Source organism: Gymnoscopelus braueri (assembly GCF_963280865.1).
Source record: "Gymnoscopelus braueri genome assembly, chromosome: 16".
In the NCBI taxonomy this organism is placed as follows: domain Eukaryota; kingdom Metazoa; phylum Chordata; class Actinopteri; order Myctophiformes; family Myctophidae; genus Gymnoscopelus; species Gymnoscopelus braueri.
In genome coordinates, this window is record NC_137616.1 from 16586572 (window position 1) to 16610272 (window position 23701).

At 44.2% G+C, this 23701-nt stretch overlaps 1 protein-coding gene across 7 annotated transcripts in view; it reads left to right on the forward strand.

Annotated features, from left to right (window-relative positions):
- The window catches only part of lama2 (laminin, alpha 2), a 316273-nt gene that overhangs the window by 141100 nt on the left and 151472 nt on the right, over nt 1-23701 (forward strand). For all 7 annotated transcript variants that reach the window (XM_080453619.1, XM_080453620.1, XM_080453623.1 and 4 more), the window contains exons 15-20: nt 2293-2397; nt 8422-8633; nt 9380-9491; nt 11454-11567; nt 17212-17339; nt 20033-20119. In XM_080453619.1, the coding sequence (XP_080309745.1) occupies nt 2293-2397; nt 8422-8633; nt 9380-9491; nt 11454-11567; nt 17212-17339; nt 20033-20119 (758 nt within the window). The remainder of the gene's footprint in view (nt 1-2292; nt 2398-8421; nt 8634-9379; nt 9492-11453; nt 11568-17211; nt 17340-20032; nt 20120-23701) is intronic.

Below are 23701 nucleotides of genomic sequence, written 5' to 3' on the forward strand. Positions count from 1 at the left end.
GGTAGCCTGGTAAACCCTCCCTCCGGAAATCTCAATTCCATTTCATTTCAGGAGTGAGTCTGGCATGATCCGCCTTTCTGCAATATTGGCTCTGTATGCCAAACGGCCGGGCCTATCAGCGTCGTCGCTCATTGTTCTGTGATTGACAGCTTACGTTGGCCAATCAGGTGGTGAGTTCGAGTGAGCCCAAAACACGAACGGCAGCCATCTTTTTCTTGTGCGGCCAATTCTCCGCTATTTTTTTACTTCAAAAAGCTCTCTAACTTCTATTTTGAGGCACGGAATTTACTTATAAGATATCGTTTGGATAGAATTTAGTTGTTTAACTTCATATATGTGGTCAATTAATCATGACAAAGCCTATTTAAAAAAAAATAATTAGAGAACCGGTAGGGGCGGGCAGTGACACCATTGTACCCGAAAAAGGCAACCCATTTTGGGTATGGCTGTCTCAAAAGTCCCGTCGCGTCACATTAAGACTGGTGAACTGCTGATTGGCTGAAGGGGAAAAATTATCATTGGCTGAAGGGGTTGTCAGTCAACGGTATTACTCCCGCCCAACTCCAGCACAGCCAATATTGCAGACAGGCGGATCAGGCCAGACTCACTCCTGAAATGAAATGGAATTGAGATTTCCGGAGGGAGGGTTTACCAGGCTACCTTATGGGTCCATTTGGTTTCATTTTACGCTCTCAAGAGTTAAAGATCTATGAGGGTCCATTTGGTTACCAACTCTCCATCATTTAGCTGGGGACCACCTGGAAACTCCTCCCGGACCACTGGTTGAGAACCACTGCGATAGACTATTGTAAATGTCCCTCTATTGATCTGGTGCCTCCACGGTGCCAGTGTTTCACTGTTTGACGCAAGCCTTTTTGCTAAAGCCGATGCTAACGTTATGACAGTGAAATACAATGGTTCTCTAACTTTTTAATTTCAAGGACCCCCGGTTTAAATATGTATTAGGACGGACCCCCATAACTCTGAGAGTGTATTAAATGGAACCAAATGGACCCGTAAGTTCGGCTCCATTTGGTTCCATGTGTACACCCTCAGAGTTACAGTACAGACCTGTAAGGGACCATTGGTTCATAACTATCAATCGTTTTGCTGGGGACCCCCTGAAGGGTCCCGGGACCCCACTTTGAGAACCACTGGTGTTCTAACATTTTTCAGAAATGTTGAAGTGCAGACGATTTATTGAAGAAGATTCGAGCATAAAAGCTGCATTACAGCAGCATGGCCCAGCCCACCTGGCCCGGGCTTCACACCCCTCGAGCCCCGGCAGGGCAAAAGCACCCAGAGCACCAATCTCAGTCCGTTCTAACAAAGATGCCGTCCTTATGGTCATATTGCTGAACCAGCCAGAAAGAGAATAGTGAAGTGGAAAATAGACCTTGGAAACAACTGTTGACTAGATCCTAATGACAGCAACAGGAGCTGTGACAAGACCCCCCGAAGTTTAACACTCTATGGTCTAAATACAAATAGATAGAACAGAAATGATTTTGAACAGATTGGCATTCTAAACATGCTATAAGAAATGCCCAAGTGGACACTTTGCTCCGCCGTCATTACAGCTATGACGTGTGTGTGTGTGTGTGTGTGTGTGTGTGTGTGTGTGTGTGTGTGTGTGTGTGTGTGTGTGTGTGTGTGTGTGTGTGTGTGTGTGTGTGTGTGCGCGTGCACGCGTGCGTGCGTGCGCGCTGCGCGTCTAGTTTATGAAGTACATATTCCATCTTGTCTTTAATATCTCTAATTTGTATTTGTGTTTGTGTTCTTTGTTTTCTGTAAAAGCACATTGGCACATCTGTTCGATGAATGCCTTTTCATAAATAAATTAGATTTGTCCTTGTCTGTCTCTTTATGTGTTTGCGTGTTCGTAAGAGAGAGAGACAGAGGGAGAGAGAGAGAGACAGAGGGAGAGAGAGAGAGAGAGAGAGGAACATTTTGTGTGTCCATAGTTACATGTGTGTGTGTGTGTCACATGTCTGTCTGTCTGTTTTGATTCTATATGCCATGTTATGGAAAAAGTGTTCATCAGATCTATATCATCACCTCACAACGTAATGTCTCCCTCTCACTCTGTGTGTGTGTGTGTGTGTGTGTGTGTGTGTGTGTGTGTGTGTGTGTGTGTGTGTGGGGGTGTGTGTGTGTGTGTGTGTGTGTGTGTGTGTGTGTGTGTGTGTGTGTGTGTGTGTGTGTGTGTGTGTGTGTGTGTGTGGGGGTGTGTGTGTGTGTGTGTGTGTGTGTGTGTGTGTGTGTGTGTGTGTGTGTGTGTACACTGTATAGCTCTCAGCCTACGGAGGAAGTGTGTCCTACAGCGTGTCTTACACCACAGACCAGCAGGGACAGACTGCCGTCAGAGTCACCTCCCAACCTGACCTGATCATAGAGGTAAGATTTATCACATATCACAAGTTTATCACATATCCATAACTGATCATTTAATAACATAATCTATTAATAACAATTAAATAAAAAAATGTGTAATGTTCAAATATTTCACAATGCGTCACATCGCGATGCATTGTGAGCTTGTAGATCTGCTATTTTAGATTTTTTGATTAATCAAAAGCGTGATCGATAGAATAATCTCTAAGAAAATGATCTATAGTTGCAGCTCTAAACACATACATACACACCATACAGATGTTTAACTGTTGACAGACATGAACACACCTTGACTTGTTGGTGATCGCGTAGTAGATCAGTTCGTGCTTTGTATACCTTTGCCTGGGAATCGAAAGGTTGCAGGTTCCTCCTCTTGGCATCATGTCCTTGAGAAAGAGACTGGACCACTAACTGCTCCCCAAGAGCTAAGCAGCTGCTCCTAATAGTTACAATGGTTTAACCATTTAAACCCTATAATCATTTGACCGCAATCCCAAGGGCGCTTTATTAGGTCCCCTGCTGTTTTCGCACGACACTAAATATCTTTGTCGAAACCTCACAAGCTTGGAGATCTGCATTTTTTTTACAGAATATTAGTCCCAGAGGGATGCTGGGATTCAAGTGCTTAAACCTTCCTCTTCTACCTAGGATTTGAACCAGGTTTCCTGCGCAAGTGCTGACATTATTTCCATTGAGCTTATAGAGCCTGCAAGCTTGCTCAGGGGATAAATTGTATTGTAAGTCAAAATTTGTGTCAGATCCTGTGTCTAGGTGAGACATGAGCTTTGACACGATCTAAATGTCTCAATAGAAGATTAGGGAGACAAAATACAACCACCCCAATTGTATACGTTATATGGTATAACGTACGTACAGATTGGACAAAATTACATTTAATTCATAAAAAAAAAGTGACATAGTGCCGCTTTAAATGAAGAGGACAAATTCCGGGTATGTGCTTATGTACTTGGCCAATGAATCTCCCTTTCCCCTTGCTCAGTTTTGTGACAGCCATAACAATTCTGATAATATAATGATAATAAAAGTCCAAGGAGGAGAAATATACGAGGCTATTCTTAAACCAGCAATATACTCTACATACAAACAGTAAGGCTCTGATAAAGAGCTTTTTCAGTGTTGATACACAAGGGCTCCAAGAGGGGAGTCGTTCCAATCGCAGCTGAAAGTCAACAGTGAGTTTTAAAAGGTCATCTGAAGAATAATTCAATGCAGCCCTTTGAACGCTTTTCATTGTGAGAAACCTTTGATTCTCCACTGACTGTAGCACAAGTCGAAGACACATCAAGAATCAAGAAGGTTTTATTTGTCACTAACTTACACAAGTACAAGCAGTTGAAATATGTTTTTGTGCTACAATCTAACATAATAATTATATTAAAGCAAAAAAGAAAGCAAGAAATAATACTACAATAATAATAATAATACATTTGTACAACGATGAGTGTACATAATGACAAACACGGACATACACATGCATAATAAAGACATGCGCGGTGTCTTTCTAGTGCAGTAAATTATGAGTCAATCATTGAAAATCATTTGATCCACTGACAGCGCTGTGTGTGTGTGTGTGTGTGTGTGTGTGTGTGTGTGTGTGTGTGTGTGTGTGTGTGCGTGTGTGCGTGTGTGCGCGTGTGTGTGTGTCCGAGGAAGAATTTGTGTGTTGCTAGTTCTTGGCTGGTTTCATCACCACTGAAGACTGCTCAATAAAGCTGCGAGTGGGAACTGGTATAAGAATACGCACACATGCACAGGTGCCCGGGCAATGACACACACACACACACACACACACACACACACACACAGCTGGTAAAAAGAAATGCTGATCCTAGCAATAAAACATGCAGATGGGATGATTCTCTCCCCCCCTCTCTCCCCCTCTCTCTCTCTCTCTACATCTTTATAATGACTTGGTTGTGATATGATATATGGCAGCAATAAGCAAGGCACAACACTGTTAGCTGTTTATTCACAGCCTAAACACTAAACAACTGTGTTTAGCGTGTGTGTATGTGTGTGTGTGTGTGTGTGTGTGTGTGTGTGTGTGTGTGTGTGTGTGTGTGTGTGTGTGTGTGTGTGTGTGTGTGTGTGTGTGTGTGTGTGTGTGTGTGCACATACTGTATATTCACTGGGTATCATTAGGAAATGTTTGATACTGTACCCCTATCTTGAAATGAATATTGACAGTATATCCGTCTATTTTGTATGCTTTCATTTAAGTAAAGCAAAGCATTTCAGCTCTATTTTTTTTTTTAATAAAGTCTGCCTCTGTACTTGAATATAAACATGGATAAAAGCTATTCTCTTAATAGATGATTTTTCACCAAGTGAGTACAGTATGTGACCAGCTCTCCCAAACTCAGTTGGATGTGAACAAATGAGACAATTTGTCTCATTTGTACATTTCTTTTTTTGTTTATGATGTCAGGTCACAAGTATTAACTTTTCAACTCGTGCAGCAGCAAATGTAATGTACCAGTTTGGCTGAGAAAATTATCCTTGCTGTCAGGCAGAAACCTTGTATCTCCCATGTTTCAACGTTTGATTTAAATTAATGATACAAGAGTGTCGCACAAAAGTACTGAAAATATCCGATCTACAAGCTCACAACACGTTGCGACGCGTTGTGAGCTTGTAGATCAGCTATTTTCACTATTTTAAAATGTTTTAAAAATAATTATAAGAAAAGGGACGGTTTTGGACATACAAGGTTTCCACCCCACAGCGGCGATATGTTTTGAATCATTTTGGATAAGAAACACAATTAAAAACACTTATTGAGAAGGTTTTTACCTTCTCAACGAGACCTGACAAGTACAGTGTCAACATAAGTTAGGATAAGCTTGTAAGCCTAGTTACATAAGAACAATGTATTCGCTGGGGTTTAGGGGATAAAACAAACACAGCTGCACAGTTGGAAACCTGAGCTACAACGACACAGCAGTATCTGTTTGAATATTCAGAGTACCAAAAAAAAAGAAGTTACTTCATTAGAAAGTTAAGAGTTTCCTTTTTTTCCCTCCAATTTCACAACTAGAAAAATATGCTTTCAGCGATATCGGGCTCATTTCAAAATGTGTTTTTTTCAGCGATATTGCACTCATTTCGCTTGAGCAGGTCACTCACATCACAGTGATTAACCACAACCGACTCTGTCGTCTACATGGGCGAAATCAATCCATTGTGATTTAAGTTGTATTAGCCAAGCTACAGTGATGAGGTAGCTCCCCCGCTTGGTATAGCGGCTGTCACTCTCAATAGGCGAGTGACTCGTGCTTTCAACGCCGGCGGTTTGATTGCCGCACATAAGTTACTGTCAGAGACTGAACACATGCAGTATCTGTCTGTATGCGTGTGTGTGTGCGCGTGTGTATGTGTGCGTGTGTGCGAGCAAACTTGTGTGTAACCATACGCATGACAATGACAGCATGTGGAAGGGCTCGGTATATACTTAGTTGCGCGTCGGTGCCGCACGCCGAAAATAGCCGATCTACAAGCTCACAACACGTCGCGCTGCGACGCGTTGTGAGCTTGTAGATCGTCAATTTTCGGCGCGCGACACCGACGCGCAACTAAGTATAAAATCCGTCTTGAGAGTCGGGCGCTGTGCGGGAGAGAGAGACAGCGAGAAAACGGAGAGAGGCGAGTGGGAGGAGAGGGAACGGAGAGAGAGAGAGGGAGAGAAAGAGAGGGGGTGGAGGGGTGGTGGGGGGGGAATAAAGAAAGGAGAGAGGAGCTAGCGCGCAATAAGCCGGTGTTATTTAAAGACATGTCAGAGGCAGCGAGACGGGGAGGAGAGGAGAGGAGAGAAGTGTCGGTCATCTTGTCAACACACTCACAGCTTCTCCAAATGATGGCATTAATGAACCTCCCACACACTGTCTACTATAGCTCCCTTTACCTCTCACACCCTCTACCTCTCTACCTCTCTCTCTACCTCCCCCCTCTCTCTCTACCTCTCTCTCTACCTCCCCCCTCTCTCTCTACCTCTCTCTCTACCTCCCCCCTCTCTCTCTCTACCTCTCTCTCTCTCTACCTCCCCCCTCTCACTCTACCTCTCCCCCTTCCTCTCTCTCTCTGGGTGGATTTTTTTTTGTCTTATGCTATTGTTTTATCCTTTTTTCTCTTGTACTTTAAGTTCTGCTTAAAATGTTCATGGAGTGTTAAAAAAAAAGTATAATACAAATACACTCTCTCTGTCTCTGTCACTCTGCCTCGCACCCCTTCTCTCTGTCTCTCCACCCCTTTCTCTCTGTTTGTCTTTCTGTCTCCCCCCTCTCTCTCTCTCTCTCTCTCTCTCTCTCTCTCTCTCTCTCTCTCTCTCTCTCTCTCCCTTCCTCTCTCTCTCTCCATGTATTCTGTGTGGAAAAATATTTGATCGGTTAGGATTTTTTTAATAACAGGTGACTTTATTAATTAAAATTCATGAGGATCTGGATGGCTGGGTGACAGAAGCTGCGCTGGGGGGGGGTTATTGCAGATGGGGTGGCAGTGGAGGATGCTCATCATCACCTTGGTGAAGAGGTGGATGCTGGGGTGGGTGGGGTCCGGTGTGAGCTTGTAGATCTGCTATTTTCAAAAGATTTGTATACATTAAATGTTGAAAGTGGTTAACAGCGGACACACACACACACACACACACACACATACATACATGCAGGACTCACATTATAGCGGGGGAGGACACTGAACACGACTTAATCACTCAGGCAGTAGACACAGCTAACAGCTTAACATGAAAGAAACGGATGACTTAGTAAAAAAATTAAGTGTGTGTGTGTGTCATTCTCAGTGTGTGTAGGTTGAAGTGGCGAGTGTGCCTTAAGTAGCAGGGATCCAATTTACGGAGGGAGACGCACACACGCACTCTCTCACGCACACACACACTCAATTGCTGATGTATTGCACAGCAATGTGCTACTGTGTTTCTTCACAGGAAAAAGGAAAAGTGTAGTTAAATGGCCAGTAAAGTTGTGTGTCTTTGTGCTGCGCTGTGTGTCTGTCTGCCTCTCTGTCCGTCACTCTGGGCTAAACTGTGCTCCTTTCAATTTGGTTTGATGATCAAAACGTGCGGCTTCGCTGGCGAGGCAGAAAAACAAAAAAAATGACGACAGGACACATTTGAGGAGAACACTGGGAAATAATTGGAATTGAGACACAATAGTGACAATAATGTACTTTTAGACAGAACTCTGGGCCTGACTGTTTTCCAAGGCCTCTCTCTCTCTCTCTCTCTCTCTCTCTCTCTCTCTCTCTCTCTCGCCCCTCTTTTGGTACTCTTACTCTCTCTTGTCTCTTCTCCGCCCCTGCATACGGTATCTTTGTCTCATTCTGCCCCCCCCTCTCTCTTTCAATTAGTTTTCATTTAAAGGTTTATTGGCATGATGAGATAGCCCTGTGTGTGTGTGTGTGTGTGTGTGCATGTGTGTGTGCGTGTGTGTGCGTACGTGGGTGCATGCGTGCGCGTGTTTGCGTGCGTGCGTTTGTCCGTGCGTGTGAGTGTTCGCGTACGTGTGTGTGCGCGTCGTCTCCGCTCCATCAGTAGTTGTCACTCTGCATTAGTGGTTACATGCCATCGATTGCTCACAGCTCTGCGTCAGACCGCGAGGCAGACAGAGAGTAGCTGGAATGGGGGGGGGGGAAGGGGGAGGCCACGTTCACTCTCACTCTGGCCCCCATTCCACAAAATGTCAATAGCAAAACTGCAGTTCATTAGCTAATGACAGATCATTGCTTCTCAATTGTTTCTTAATAAGTGGGATATGACTGCCTTTCTCGTGCCAGGAAGCCCATTTTTCAAACTTTTCGGGGGGGATTTTTGGAGTGAATCGACCTTTCAGAATAGATTGAATTAAGAAGTGAACGGGGGCTGAGTGCTGCGGTACAAAGAGAGGAAGGAGGGGGGGAAAAAAACGTTCTCTTTCATACAACAAAACTTTCTTCCATCTCTCTCCCTCTCTCTCTCTCTCTCTCTCTCTCTCTCTCTCTCTCTCTCTCCGTGCCAAGGGAGGCGGGATCAAGATGACTGACGGCCGCTTCGGCCAGCCGGTGTACCCGTCCTCTCCGAGCGCCAATGACGTCACCCTCCTGCCGGAGAACTTCCTGGTCGCGGAGACGGGGCAGCCAATCAGTCGGAGGGATTTCCTGTCCGCGTTGGCCAACGTGAGCAGAGTGCTGGTCAGGGCTTCCTATAGCACGGAGTCGAGCGCTGTGTACAGGTAACGTGTGGAAACGCATGAATGCACACACACACACACACACACACACACACACACACACACACACACACACACACACACACACACACACACACACACACACACACACACACAATGTCTTCTAAATCATTGTGTGTGTGTGTGGGACCTCCTGTGAAGTACGCAATACACACACATACTGTACACACACACACACACACACACATAGTGTGTGTGTGTGGGACCTCCTGTGAAGTACGCAATACACACACATACTGTACACACACACACACACACACACACACACACACACACACACACACACACACACACACACACACACACACACACACACACACACACACACACACACAATGTCTTCTAAATCCTAACAGATTTCCTCCTGGATATGCTGGGACCTCCTGTGAAGTACGCAATACACACACATACTGTACACACACACACACACACACACACACACACACACACACACACACACACACACACACACACACACACACACACACACACACACACACACACACACAATGTCTTCTAAATCCTAACAGAATTCTGAAAAACCTTATGTTGCTTTATCAGTGGTGCTCAAACTTAAGGACCCCCAAAATTATTTGTATTTGTCCGCCGACCCCCATCTGAAAATATGTTGTTCCAGGGACCTCCAGAAGCACACACACACACACACACACACACACACACACACACGTTGATTACCAATATGTATTTATGTTTGTTTGTGTTTATAGGCTCCATACATTTTCTATGGAGGAGTCCAGGCCGTCTATCAGAGGAGAGAAGAGAGCGTTGGCTGTTGAAATCTGTTCCTGTCCTCCTGGATATGCTGGGACCTCCTGTGAAGTACGCAATACACACACATACTGTACACACACACACACACACACACACACACACACACACACACACACACACACACACACACACACACACACACACACACACACACACACACACACACACACGGGTACATGTAATTTTGGGGGTCCTTGGCACAAAACATTTTCAGAACTACTGATTTAGAAGGCATTTGTAGAAAGGTCTCAGGTCTTATGGGTTAAGGAGGTCAGACACAGGTTTTCAAGGTGAGCTGTAGACTGAAGAAAAGCAACCAGAGACCAGCTGTGACAAAGAGTTGCACTACAGGCACAACATTAAAGGTTTGATTGATTGATTGAATATTTTATTAGGCAAAAAATGTAAAACAGCACAGTTACATTTAAAATACTTTGTCTAACAGGTCCGTTCATAAAAGTCCTTGCGGACTTGTTTCCAATGAGGGCCTTGGTATTTAATTCATAGGCATATATAGTGGCACCACAGTTCAAATATCATTACAAAATAAACAGCCAAAAACAATATATAACACTATGTACAAAAAAAAATAAAAATAAAAAAGAGGGGAAAAAAATATGTACAAGAACAGGGGGGGGGGGTCTGCTGTCTAACGGGAAAAAGGTCCACTCAGCAGAGCACAAATAGCATGACTAACAGCAGTGGTGTAAAGTAACTACAGTAAGTACATTTACTCAAGTACTGTACTTACAGTAAGTACACGTTTGAGGTATGTTTTACTTAAGTGGAGTATTTCCAACTTTACTTTTGGTACTTTTGGTACTTTAAGTATATTTTGATGTCCATACTTTTTCACTTTCACTAAAGTAAATTCTGAATACCAGACTTTTACTTGTAACGCAGTATTTCTACATTGTGGTATTGATACTTTTACTCAAGTAAAAAATGTGAGTACCTCTTCCACCACTGACTAACAGTATATGACTGTATCTTCTGTGTGCAGCAGCTGTGTTATTATTTAGTCTAGTCTCAGCTCATATACTGTTTACCATGCTATACATAGACTGTAAAAAATTATGGACGAAAGGAGCCGTGCGTCAACCATTGGTTTCTACCAAGCCCCGAGAGCCGGTAGAACAGTGAAGGGCCGTCGCCTGGTGGTCAAACTGAGAATGCAACACTTCCGCATTTAAAATGCTACTGCGCATGCATCTACCGTTTGTGCGCCTGCTCAGGACCCAATATTAGTACATCCGGCAGACTCTATGGCATAGACCCAATGGACCCAATTTTATACTTCCGGCAGACTTCCGGGTGCTTTAAACGCCAAAAATACATTTATACTTTTTTATAATACTACTTTATAATTGGAAGAAAAAAATTGTGTTTATGAACGTTGTTATGAAAATCTTTACTACGGTAACAGTGTAAAGTCCGGTAAAATATGCATAGACTTTAATGCAATAAAAATTATTCTGCAACTAGCAGGAGAGGATGTAGCGTTTTCATTACTTCTGCACTGGCTTCATTTTCACGATCAAAAGCTTGCCGCCTGGTTCTATACCGCATGCACGCACACGCACGCACACATGCACACGCACACACACGCGCGCACGCACACACACACACACACACACACACACACACACACACACACACACACACACACACACACACACACACGTGTGTGCTGTTTAGAAGAGCTTAGGCTAATGACTTCACACTGGAATAGTTTTAAGATACATATGACTGCATGTCTGAACTGTGTCCCCTTTGGGTATTTGCTGCAGTACATTTGTAGATGTACCTGTACATAGAATTTGTCCTTCCACATTTACTTACCTGTAAATAATGTCTGCTTGTCAATCTGTGTGTGTGTGTGTGTGTGTGTGTGTGTGTGTGTGTGTGTGTGTGTGTGTGTGTGTGTGTGTGTGTGTGTGTGTGTGTGTGTGTGTGTGTGTGTGTGTGTGTGTGTGTGTGTGTGTGTGTGTGTGTGTGTGTGTGTTTCAGGTGTGTATTCCTGGTTACCGGAGGGTCAACGGTACTCTGTATAATGGCGTGTGTGAAGCTTGCCGCTGCCATGGACACGCTGCAGAATGTCACGAGGTCACTGGACACTGCCTGGTAAGAAGATATTGACCCCTCAGTTTATTGATTATAAAAAATCACTAGCACTTGTAGCATTGCATGCCTCGATGTACGTATGTCACCATTTCTGTGCTCTCTTGGCTTGGATTTTCAACCCATTCACTCCGGGAACGCATCTGTGTCATTTTGGATTTCTTTGGCTATTCAAAAATAGCAGATATACAAGCTCATAGCACGGCACCGAGTGTGTAGATCTGCAATTTTTGAAAACTCTTGAAACGTTTTGCAAATCTTTGAATATATATATATTTTTAAAGCCAACATTAGTAACCAAAACCTTTGCTTCTGGGGGTCCCTGGAACAAAACATTGTTAGATGGTTGTCCGCGGCCCAATACGCATCCAAAAATGTTTTCTAAATCCTAACAGTATGTTGCTATATCAGTGGTGCTCCAACTTTTCCATGTCAAGGACCCCCAAAATGATATGTATTTGGCCACGGACCCCCATCTCAAAATATGTTGTTCCAGGGACCCCCAGAAGATCGGAGTTAAAAATGTTCGCTTTATAACATATATATATATTCAAAGATTTGCAAAACATTTCCACGATTTTTCAAAAAATAACAGGAGATTGTAATCTCATAGCACTCGGTACCGCACTATGAGCTTGTATATCTGCTATTTTTTAATAGCCAAAGAAATCTTAAAATGACACAGATGCGTTCCCGGTATTAATGGATTAAAATGTGTACAGCTATCATTTCTAGATTATTACACCCATTAGGAGGACTAGCATGGAGTACTCTGAATGCTCTTGAAATGGCATCAACACTACAGAACACTCTTAGAAATGATCATTACAATTCCCTTTTATATTTTCAATCAGAGGAACCGTTCTTTCACTGGTAAAGACCAGGCCTTCAAACAATGCATATTTTTAATGTTGTCTCAGGGGCGTGCTGGGACCAAAATTCAGCTCTGGGATTTTCCGAACCGGCCCACCGTTTTGTCAACGGGGGGGGGGGGGGCGCGTTTTAACCCAGCAACCCTATGTAAATTACGCCACTGCTGAAAAACGTCCCAGCCCAACAGTAACGTAACTAATAATTGGGCCGCGCGACCCGGAAATTACCGTAATAATCCTAAAACGGGCCGTCTGGCGGCCCGTAAATGGCGCGGCCGTTCTGGAATTTTCCCGAATTTCCCAGTGGCCAGCACGTCCCTGGAGGGAATATGAAATAGAAGAGGTTAAACCTGTATGGAATAACAGGAATTAAGGATGGGTGGAAGGATGGGGTGAGGTGAGGAATTACTTGTAACAACTCCAACTCCATTATAGTCAACCTGATAAGACTTTGACAGTTGGTTCAATTTGTAGCCTTGTTGGCATTGTGCTGCTCTTACTGAAGCTGGCATTTTTATTATGACCCTGGCATACACAAAACTGTCACATAACACAAAACCTTGCTGCTGAACGAACTGTGCACGTCAAACGTGGATGAAACTTGGGACGCCAAACACGGTTGCTGCACGGTTTTGTTTATAGTTTGTTTGTTTGATAGTTTTGTAAAAAAATCCTTGGCTGAGGAGAGTTTACCTGGACAAAAAGGAACCAAAACACAGAGTGGAAAACAGGGACCTTCAATGGCTCAAAGGCCAACTGTGTTTTGTTTGTTTGTTTGTTTATTTTCACAGTATAAAGAAATGATACACAAAGAATCAGTAAAGATGTGAGGGGGAATGTCTAAAAACCCTCCAGGGGCTTGAGAAGTGGCATTCTCCGGGACTTTTTGTAGGAATTGTAGGATAAAATTACATCAATTTGGAATATACTGTACGTAGACAACTATATGGACAATATACCAAAGAGAAGAAACAACTAACCCCTCGGTTTATTGATTATAAAAAATCACTAGCATTTGTAGCATAGCATGCCTTGATGTACGTATGTCACCATTTATAGCATAAAAGCAGCTAAACCTCTGGGGTAAATATTGAATGGACCCAGGTTAAATTGGCAGACCACATTGAAAGTATTTGGTGGTTAAGAGAAGCGATGACAGATCTTTCTTGAATTGGTGAAAAGACGACTCCAGTAGATGTAATGGCAGATAATTCCATATTTTAGACCCTCTGTAGCATATATTATTATGTGCATGCATGCACGCACGCACGCACGCACGCACGCACGCACGTCTGTGGGCCTTGTTTGTTTGGCCCACACGTCTGTGGGCCATTACCCGCTCTGTTTCATTATAGACGAGGGGGATGCTGGGATTTGTCCAAGACCGAACATCATACACACAGATGCGCGTGCTCGCGCACACACACAAAGTCACAAACACACAAACACACATATGTCCACCTCCATACACATGTCGGTAGGTTGATAGATGCAGACAGATACACAGAACACACTGTGGAAGACAGACAAGCAGATGCACATAGACATGACATACACACATGAATACACACACATGGACACACACATGAAAGATACAAGCATTGTACGTGCTCATGGACACTAGCACGCACGCACAAACATATACACACACACACACACACACACACACACACACACACACACACACACGCACACACAGGGTGGGGGGGGGTGGTACACACATAGATTCATACCCACTGACAGGCAGGTAGACAGAGCTACAGACACTCCCTCCCTGAGGACTTTTCTCTGGCTAGTGGAGTGAATGAATGATGCCACAGTCCTTGGTTAAAGCTGTGTGTGTGTGTGTGTGTGTGTGTGTGTGTGTGTGTGTGTGTGTGTGTGTGTGTGTGTGTGTGTGTGTGTGTGTGTGTGTGTGTGTGTGTGTGTGTGTGTGTGTGTGTGTGTGTGTGTGTGTGTGTGTGTGTGTGTGTGCCTGCGTGCGTGCGTGCGTGCGCGTGCGTGCGTGCGTGCGTGCGTGCGTGCGTGCGTGCGTGTGTGTGTGTGTGTGCGCGCGCGTGTGTGCCTGTGCGTGTTTGTGTGTGAGAGAGAGAGGGTGTCAGGATGCATCTCAGCTCTGAACAGATTTGATCTGGAAAGGACGTGAAAAGCAACACACACACACACACACACACACACACACACACACACACACACACACACACACACACACACACACACACACACACACCCCACACACACACACACACACACACACACACACACACGCACACACACACACACACACACACACACACACACACACACACACACACACACACCGGACAGACAGGGATTTAAAGTGACATACTGACCAGTGGTTTGCCTTCTTCCATTTAAACAATCTACACTGAGATGTATTGTGGCTGCTAGAAAAATGTCCCTTCAGGCGTTTGGCTACTCCCAACTGTCTCCTTGCACCACCTTTGAGTGTAATCTACATTGATTTTGTATTGATGTAAGCAGCAATGTACAGTAGCTTTATTTCTGAAAAGAAGTCATTAGAGAATGTAGAATGTTATGTAAATATGAAAACATTTGTTTGAATGAATGACTCATAGCCAGAGCAGGTCCTTATAAACAATGTCAGTTATTCCCTCCTCATATCCCACAATAACAACGTTAATGCTGCTGGTTCTCTTTCCCCTGGAGGAGGTTGTGTTGAACTGGCCCATGATGGAACTGAAACTGAGGCAGTAGCGTTGGGAATGGGAATAATCTTTCTTTTCACTAAAAGGTTTTGCCGTCGACATTGTCCATCCAACGTCTGACTGAACATCCTGTGTGGTTGGTCTGACACTCGGTGTGCTCGTGATATTGTTTTGTAGCCGCAGTCTGTCAGCAACCTACCATGTACTGTTATGAAGAAAGACTGACTGTGGATAATACCCCTCCGTACATGCCGTCTGTATCGTCGCTTATTGCTGTTCCACACCGGAATCACGGTCAGAGAATAAACCACAGTCTACTGTGGTGTCTCGTCCGTGTCATTACACATGACATGGATGCCGTTGGTCATTCCGAATTGCCATTTGGCTCTACACACCTCAGGGTCATATGAGTCACACACGCTAAGTTTAAGACCGAACGGTTGGATACTGTCCAAGTTATGCCAGGGAGACATTTTGCTCCTTAATTTATTGTCTAGATAAATATATAAAGCTAGAACAAAGACAACCATATGGAAATTAATTAATGGAGCACACACTTTGTCCACTGTCTGCTGCCAGAAATGACGGAATGTCCGAGACAAATTCTGTCAAAGCACGTCGAAGATTGATGAACATAAAGAGCAGTGATGTATTAGCCTGACATCAGTGGAGTGGGTGGAGTCTATGGTCCCGGCAATCCAGGCAAGCGATGTGTGTACAATTCCAAAGCCATGGAGATAGAAGAGTTGCATCAATGAGAGGTCAGAAATATTACGTTTGTGGGCCAATGGAGTGAACGGAGATGGCACAACTCTTTTTATCTCAAGGGGCGCTCAAGTGGCCAAAATATGGTCCAAAGTACCAAAAGTAGACGATTCAAAGGCCAGACCCATGACTTATGAGGAGACAATTGGACAGTTGGTCTAGGAGAAGCGTTCTGAACACACACGCAAAACCCTTTCCTAATTGTACTGTAAGATAATATAAGATATGATATGGAAAGACTAGAGAAACTCTTAGGAACAAAATAAGCTCTTAAACCCTATATAATTAGTTGACTGGGGTCCCTTAGCCAATAGCCAATCGACAAGCTCTTAATGCATCACAAAGCACCACGCTGTGAGCTTGTAGATCTATTATTTTTACGAAATTTTTGCCTATTATGACATAGAGACGCTACAGGTTCATGAGGTTAAACTATAGCGGGTGTATGAAGCAGCATCCTGGTTTGATGTCGATCATAACTCCTGGTCCCACAATGCAACGTGGACACGTCCCCTCCGTCCCAAGCCTGGCACTAAAGGCTATTTTATACTTGGTGGAACAGCCCTGTCATACAGCAAAGATGTCATTATTTTCAACGGATGTCATGTTCCCATCACCTGTTCTGGAACAGTGAGTCAGAGACAGTCCCCAACACTGAGGGAACACACAGTACAATAGGATGGAACGCTAGCTTTGTGGAATAGACTTAACACAAATGCCAGAGTATAGCCAGGAAAATATGATTGGGATATAACAGTAAAAGGTGTATGGGCAAGCGAGATAGAAGATATATTTAGATAGATATGTTTCTATAAGTACAGTAGACATCTCCGTTAAACAATTCCTATCTGGTGTACATCAGAATAAATGGTTGCAGTTGGTAATAGCTGGTACTATATAAAGTTCAAGTTGTGGCGGGGCAGATTATTATATATAGAAAAAAAATTCTGCCAAGATTTTATACTGTTTCGGCAAACAAGCGGTTTACACCGTAAAATCACCAGTGTCAACGTATCCAGCCAACACTGAGGATTGTACTTTTTATTTATCGGAGACACTGTGTGAGGAGGCAGTACTGGACGCACTTTCACCATCTAACACGCCACAGTAATGCTGAGCTGACGTAAAGATGATGCTCACTGCTGTTTACCACATATTCATAGCCTTGCTAAAGCATACACAAGAGAAGCCCCAGACGCTCAGGGCAGGGTGACACAGCAGAGACCTGTAATCTCTGGTCTGACACATGGCATAAAGTGAAAGTCGATGTGTTCCTTTTAACAGGCTTGATCTTTGCTCTCTCCCTGCTCTCACCACCAGGCCTGTTCTCACCACACGGCCGGCCCCCACTGTGACACCTGCCTACCTGGTTACTATGGCGACGCCACCCGCGGGTCAGACGTCGACTGTCAGCCCTGCGCCTGCCCGCTGAGCTCGCCTGGCAACAAGTAGGTCTCCACGACGACGGGGCCCGGTGCCACCGTGACGACCGCCTGAGACGGCTTAATCAACAGCCTCAATCTATCACTCCTCTGACCCCTCTGTTCTTCCTCCTCTTCTGTCTGTCTCGCTCTCCGTCTCCTCCCCCTCTCTCTTTCTCTGTCATTCCATGCCCTCTCCCTTTCTAAGCCCAATCTCCTTCTCTCTATGAGCTTTCAGTCATTTTCCTGCACTTATCTCTTCTGTCCCACCTTGTACTCCTCCAGTCAACTCCTCTCCTCTACCCACCCCACCCCACCCCTCCTCTCCTCTATCCACTCCTATCTCCTCTCCTCTATCCACTCCTATCTCCCCTCCTCTTCTCTCCTCTTCTCTTCTCTTCTCTCCTCTCCTCTCCTCTCCTCTCCTCTCCTCTCCTCTCCTCTCCTCTCCTCTCCTCTCCTCTCCTCTCCTCTCCTCTCCTCTCCTCTTCTCTTCTCTTCTCTTCTCTTCTCTTTCCACCGCTTCTAGTACCATCTGTGGGTCTTAATGCTTTAAGACAATGTGGAGAATGAAGATGTGCAACTCAATACAGAAGACACAGTGGCGTAGAGCAAGGCACAACACAATGAAACAATGCTATTAGTCACGCTGGAGGGTCATAATTGTTGGTTAAATTGCCCATCTTTATGTACAAGCAGGAATCAAGTATTGCCTGTGGCTCTGCACCTTCCCCAAATGACCAGAGAGAGACACTATACACAGGGCAAACAAACAAACACACACACACACACACACACACACACACACACACACACACACACACACACACACACACACACACACACACACACACACACACACACACACACACACACACACACACACACACACACACACACACACACACACACGCAGGCAGGCAGCAGCTGAGAATTTCAACATGCTCATGACACGTCATTTCCGAAAAATACCAGAGCCACTAATAGAGAGCTAAAGAAAGACACATCTCTCTCTCTCTCTCTCTCTCTCTCTCTCTCTCTCACTCTCTCTTTCTCTATCTCTCCTCCCTCTCTACCTCCCACTAACCCAAGTAGTAATAATAGCATTGAAGTCTCTTCCTTTTCCAAGTCCCCTTAAAATAGTTAGCCAGTCTAGTCTCAAGTCTTCTGTTCAGCCTGTCAGTCAGTCAGCCAGCCATCCAGCCAGCCAGCCAGCAGGTCAGCCAGCCAGCCAGTCAGCCAGTCAGGCAGCAGGTCAGTCAGTCAGTCAGTCAGTCAGTCAGTCAGTCAGGCAGTCAGTCAGGCAGTCAGGCAGCCAGGCAACAGGCCTATCAGTCAGTCCATCAGTGGGTACAGCTGTAACAGTTAAATATACACCACTCCCACCCGTCACCATCATCTCATTCCTATGTCTAAGCCCCCTCTTTTAAACATTTCATCTCACAGATTGATGTCTGATCTGGCTGGAGGTGCAAAACTGACACCAGGCCTGTGTCTGGCTGTTGTGCTGCTGTAGTCGTCCTATTCGACCTATTCACTAACTCATTTCTTTACAGCATTACAGCAAGTAAGACACCACTTTCAACCTGGCATCACTGTTCTAGGCTAACAAATATAGGCAGGAACCTTTTGGCAAACAGAAATAGAAAGGCGATATGACACTTTGTGAGCTTGTAGATCGCCTTTTTCCGCTATTGGTTGTATGTGAAGTACCGGTACTATAGGACTTAAAGGGATAGTTCACCCCAAAAAAAATCTTTTTTTCTATCGATTACTCACCCCATTGAGACTTGAATATATGGATATTCTTTTGGTTTTTGTCGCATTCCTAAGCCAATAATTTTATGACCAGTGGTCAGGCATCGGTCAGCCATCGGTCAGCCATCGGTCAGCCATCGGTCAGGCATCGGTTCCGGTAGGAGACACAAAGGAGAGTCTTTGTGTCTCCTACCGGAACCGCTGCCGGTCATCAAATTATTGGCTTAGGAATGCGAAAAAAAAAGAATAAATATCCATGAATTCAAGTCTCCATGGGGTGACTAATCGATAGAAAAAAAGTCATTTTGGGGGTGAACTATCCCTTTGAGTGGTTTACAAGTACAGTAGCCTGTCAACCAATCAATCAATTAATCGGTCAGTGTGACTGTCATTCAGCCGGCCCGTCAGCCAACCAGTTGGCCACTGATGAGTCATACAGTCACTACCAAAGCCTAAAGTCAGTCAGTCATCCGGCCAGTCAGTAAAGTGACCATCTGTCAGTCGGTCATCCATTCACCCAGTGTGTCAGTTCAAACAGCAGCCGTTCAGCCAAGTCAGTCAGGCAGGCAGGCTGGACCACGCAACCTGACCCAGCAGACCTATCTATAGTTTGGGTTGGTGGGAGAGGCAAAAACTCTCTCTCTCTCTCTCTGTGTCTCTGTCTCTCTCTCTCTGTCTCTCTGTCTCTCTCAGTTCATTCAGTGTGCAACAGTACGGAGGATAAAGTATTTTCGGGTCCAGGACTGTGTGTGTGTGTATGATTGGGAGGAAAAGGTGTGTATGTGGGCCCAGGTGACAGTGAGTGGAATGATGGCCCTGACTCGTGTCTCCCCTGTCTTCCTTCTCCTTGTCGTTCTCCTCCCTCTCTCGTCCCTGGGACAACGCTATCGCCTCCAACAACAACAACAACAACAACAACGGCTACAACTACCGCAACAACTTCACCGGGGCACCCATGGTAGCTTCAGCCCTACCTGTCACCTAGGCGATGGAGGAGAGTTGCTGTGCGACCGGTGTCAGCCTGGATACTCTGGACCACGATGTGACAGGTAACACAGGGATGCACGCACACGCACACATGCGCACGCTCGCGCACGCACACACACACACACACACACACACACACACACACACACACACACACACACACACACACACACACACACACACACACACACACACACACACACACACAAACACACGTTTTCAAAATGTATAGAAATCTTTTGAAAATAGCAGATCTACAAGCTCGCAACGCGTTGTATCGCGATGCTTTGTGAGCTTGTAGATCGGCTATTTTCACGGAGCCGAAGTATATAAAGTGTTGAAGTGGTTAATGTATGTTTTGTAATAATAATCAAAATCTGCAAATTAACTAATAACTAAAGTTTTCAAATAATTGTAGTGGAGTAAAACTATAATATTGTAGAAGTAGAAGTAAAAGTATGAAAAATTGGAAGTACTCCAGTAAAGTAAAAAAATACCTCAAGATTGTACTTAAAGTACATTACTTGAGTACATGTACTTAGTTACTTTACAGCACTGCATACTGTACAGTACACTACACACAGGGCAACAGTGGCTCAGGAGGCAGAGCAGTTGTCTGGGAATTGCACGTTTCCCGGTTCGATCGAAGTGTCCTTGAGCAAGACACTGAACCCCTAACTGCTCACAACGGGTGGTGGCTCATGAATGTGAGGCATACGTGCATTGTAAAGCAAATACCTTCTAAATCAGTAGTTCTCAAACTTTTGCGTGCCAAGGACCCCCAAAAATGATATGGATTTGGCCGCGGACTCCCCCCCATCTGAAAACCCTCCTAGACAGTGTTGCCATGTCTGCTTATTATAAGCGACTTTGGGCTTGTTTTTCTATGAAGACGCGTTGGGAGCTTGTCGATCGGCTATTTTCAATATATATATGTGAATAGGTCATGTGGCCTATAGTTGTTTTGGGCTTGTTTTCATAGACCTGGCTGCTTATTTCACTCGCAAAATCTGGCAACACTGCTCCTAGAAGACACTCGGGACACTCCCAAAAGAGAAGATTTGTGTTAAAAAAATCTAAATTATTAAACGTTTTTCAAACACTTTAAAGATTTTTCAAAAATTTTAAAAAATAGCAGATGTGAGCTTGTATGTCTGCTATTTTTGAGAACCACTGTTCTAAATGCTAAGATAAAAAGCTAAAATAAAAAAAAGCTATAATGACACAGGCGCTTTCCCGGTTTTAATGCCATAAACCATATTGTACTACGGTTAGTTGATTGGATTTGGCCCAGTCCTATTTTCCCCCCTCTCTGTACCAAATCTCTTCGTGGAAAATAGCCAGTCTAAAAGCTCACAGTGCGTTGCATTGGGACGCGTTGTGAGGTTGTAAATCTGCTATTTTCGTCAAATGCTTGCCTATTATGACATGCCCAGAATAGGGACGGAAGGTTTCAAGTGGTTAACATTACACGGTGGGGGCACGGTGGCACAGTCGGTAGTGCTGTCGCCTCACAGCTAGAAGGTCCTGGGTTCGATTCCAGCAGGGGACGCTGTGGGGGCTGGGGGCGTGTTCTCTCCTCCGCGTCATCAGTGCCCATACCTTAGGTGGGGTTGGCGAAAGGGCCTTTCTGTGTGGAGTTTGCATGTTCTCCCCGTGTCTCCTAGGGTAGGTACCCTCACAAAAACATGCAGTAATCCTGGTCACTATACTGCCAGCCGGGGCGCCTGATGGAGGGGAAGGGAACTGGTTGGAATAACGTGTTCCTTCCACGCGCTACATCCAACCAGGGAAACTCTCCCCTGTCAGGTGACAAGAAGGTCAGTTGGCTCTCATGTATTGAAGGAGGCATGAGCTCGGCCCTGGCCTCCCTAGGTTGGCAGAGGGATGGTAGTGCCCAGGATTACATAGACAATTAGCACTGGGTGTAAAAAATAGGGTTACAAAATCGTGGGATAAAAATTAAAATAAATACATTTAAAAAAAAACATTACACACAAATGTTACACTGTACTTGCGTGCGTGCGTGCGTGTGGGGTACTCTGAGCCCTTATGTGGACTTAAATCAAATTATATTGCATTTTTTACAATGTAATTTCAATGGTGGACAACCCAACAGACCATGTCACCCATTAAAACCCACCGTATCGTTTTTCTTAAATACATGTGACCATTGATCATAGAAAGAAGGCCAAGTTAACTACTGGAAATGAATCAGGCTTACTGTTTTTTTTTTCTTCTGGTAGTTGATATTCAGCTTTAAAGCCCACCACAATATGCATAATTTGAATGGTCGGGGGGGGGGGGGCAATTACATGGATATAGATTGCAGCTGGTTCAGGTTAGGTACCGTTGGTATGGTTATGTTTAGGCTTGGGTTTGGTGTGGCTTAATTAGTTAACCACACCACAGTTTCAGCCTGTCTGCCTGACCACACTGCACACATCTGATGGGTGAAACGCCTTTTTTTTTTCCTCCAATGGCTGGGAAGCTTTCCAACCCGGCATTAATGAGAGGTCACCCCGGCAACTAAGCTCATTAAAACGTATTAGTAATCTTGTCGCGTGGACGCCCCCAAAACGAGTAAATATAGTCTCTCTCGCCCTGGGATGCAGAATCTATGACACGTACTTTAACTCTTGGCATATGGTGGTGACTCAAAGTGTAAATGTAGTCTCTCACCTTCTCTGCGACTCATTAAAACTCACTTGCACTCTTGTTGCGTGGGGACCAAGAAACTAAACCTTGTCCCTTTGTGGGTCCTAACCCAAGAAACACCATGTTAACCCATTAAGACCGGGCAAGCACCTTTTCTTTTGGCTATACAAAAATAGCAGATATACAAGCTCACCGCGCCATGAGCTTGTAGATCTGTTATTTTTGAAAAATCGTGAAAATTTGTGCAAATCTTTGGATATATATATTTTTAAAGCGAACATTTTTAAATCAAATGTTTGCTTCTGGAGGGGTCCCTGGAACAAAATATTTTGAGATGGGAGTCCACAATGGGAGTCCAAATACATATCATTTTGGGGGTCCTTGACATGAAAAAGTTTGAGAACCACTGATATAGAAACATATTTTTTTTTCAAAAACTGTTAGGATTTAGAAGACATTTGTAGAATCCCCAGAAGCAAAGATTTGAGTTATTAATGTTCGCTTTTTTTTTAAATATATATATATATTCAAAGATTTGCACAAATTTTCACGATTTTTCAAAAATAACAGATCTACAAGCTCATAGAAGCTTTTGAATAGCCAAAGAAATCTAAAAATGACACAATTCAATTCAATTCAAACTTTATTCCAGACACACAGGGGGTCCATATTTCATACAGATAAAAACAAACAAATTAAGAAAGTAAAAAAAATTAAAATTGATAAAAACACATCATATAGACAAGGACATACTATTGACACAGATGCGTTCCTGGTCTTAATGGATTAATACACTACGGCTTGGCTGTTCCATTATTAGCCTGCGTGTCCAGTGTATGTTTCTCAATTAAAAAGCACTGGCCTCATTTTTTGCCTACTTTACAGTGGACAGAATATGGGCTCAATTCAGTGCCAATATTATGTTGTACTTGTAAAAAGATTTTGTATTTGTAAACACATTTTGTATTTGTAAAAAAAATATTTGT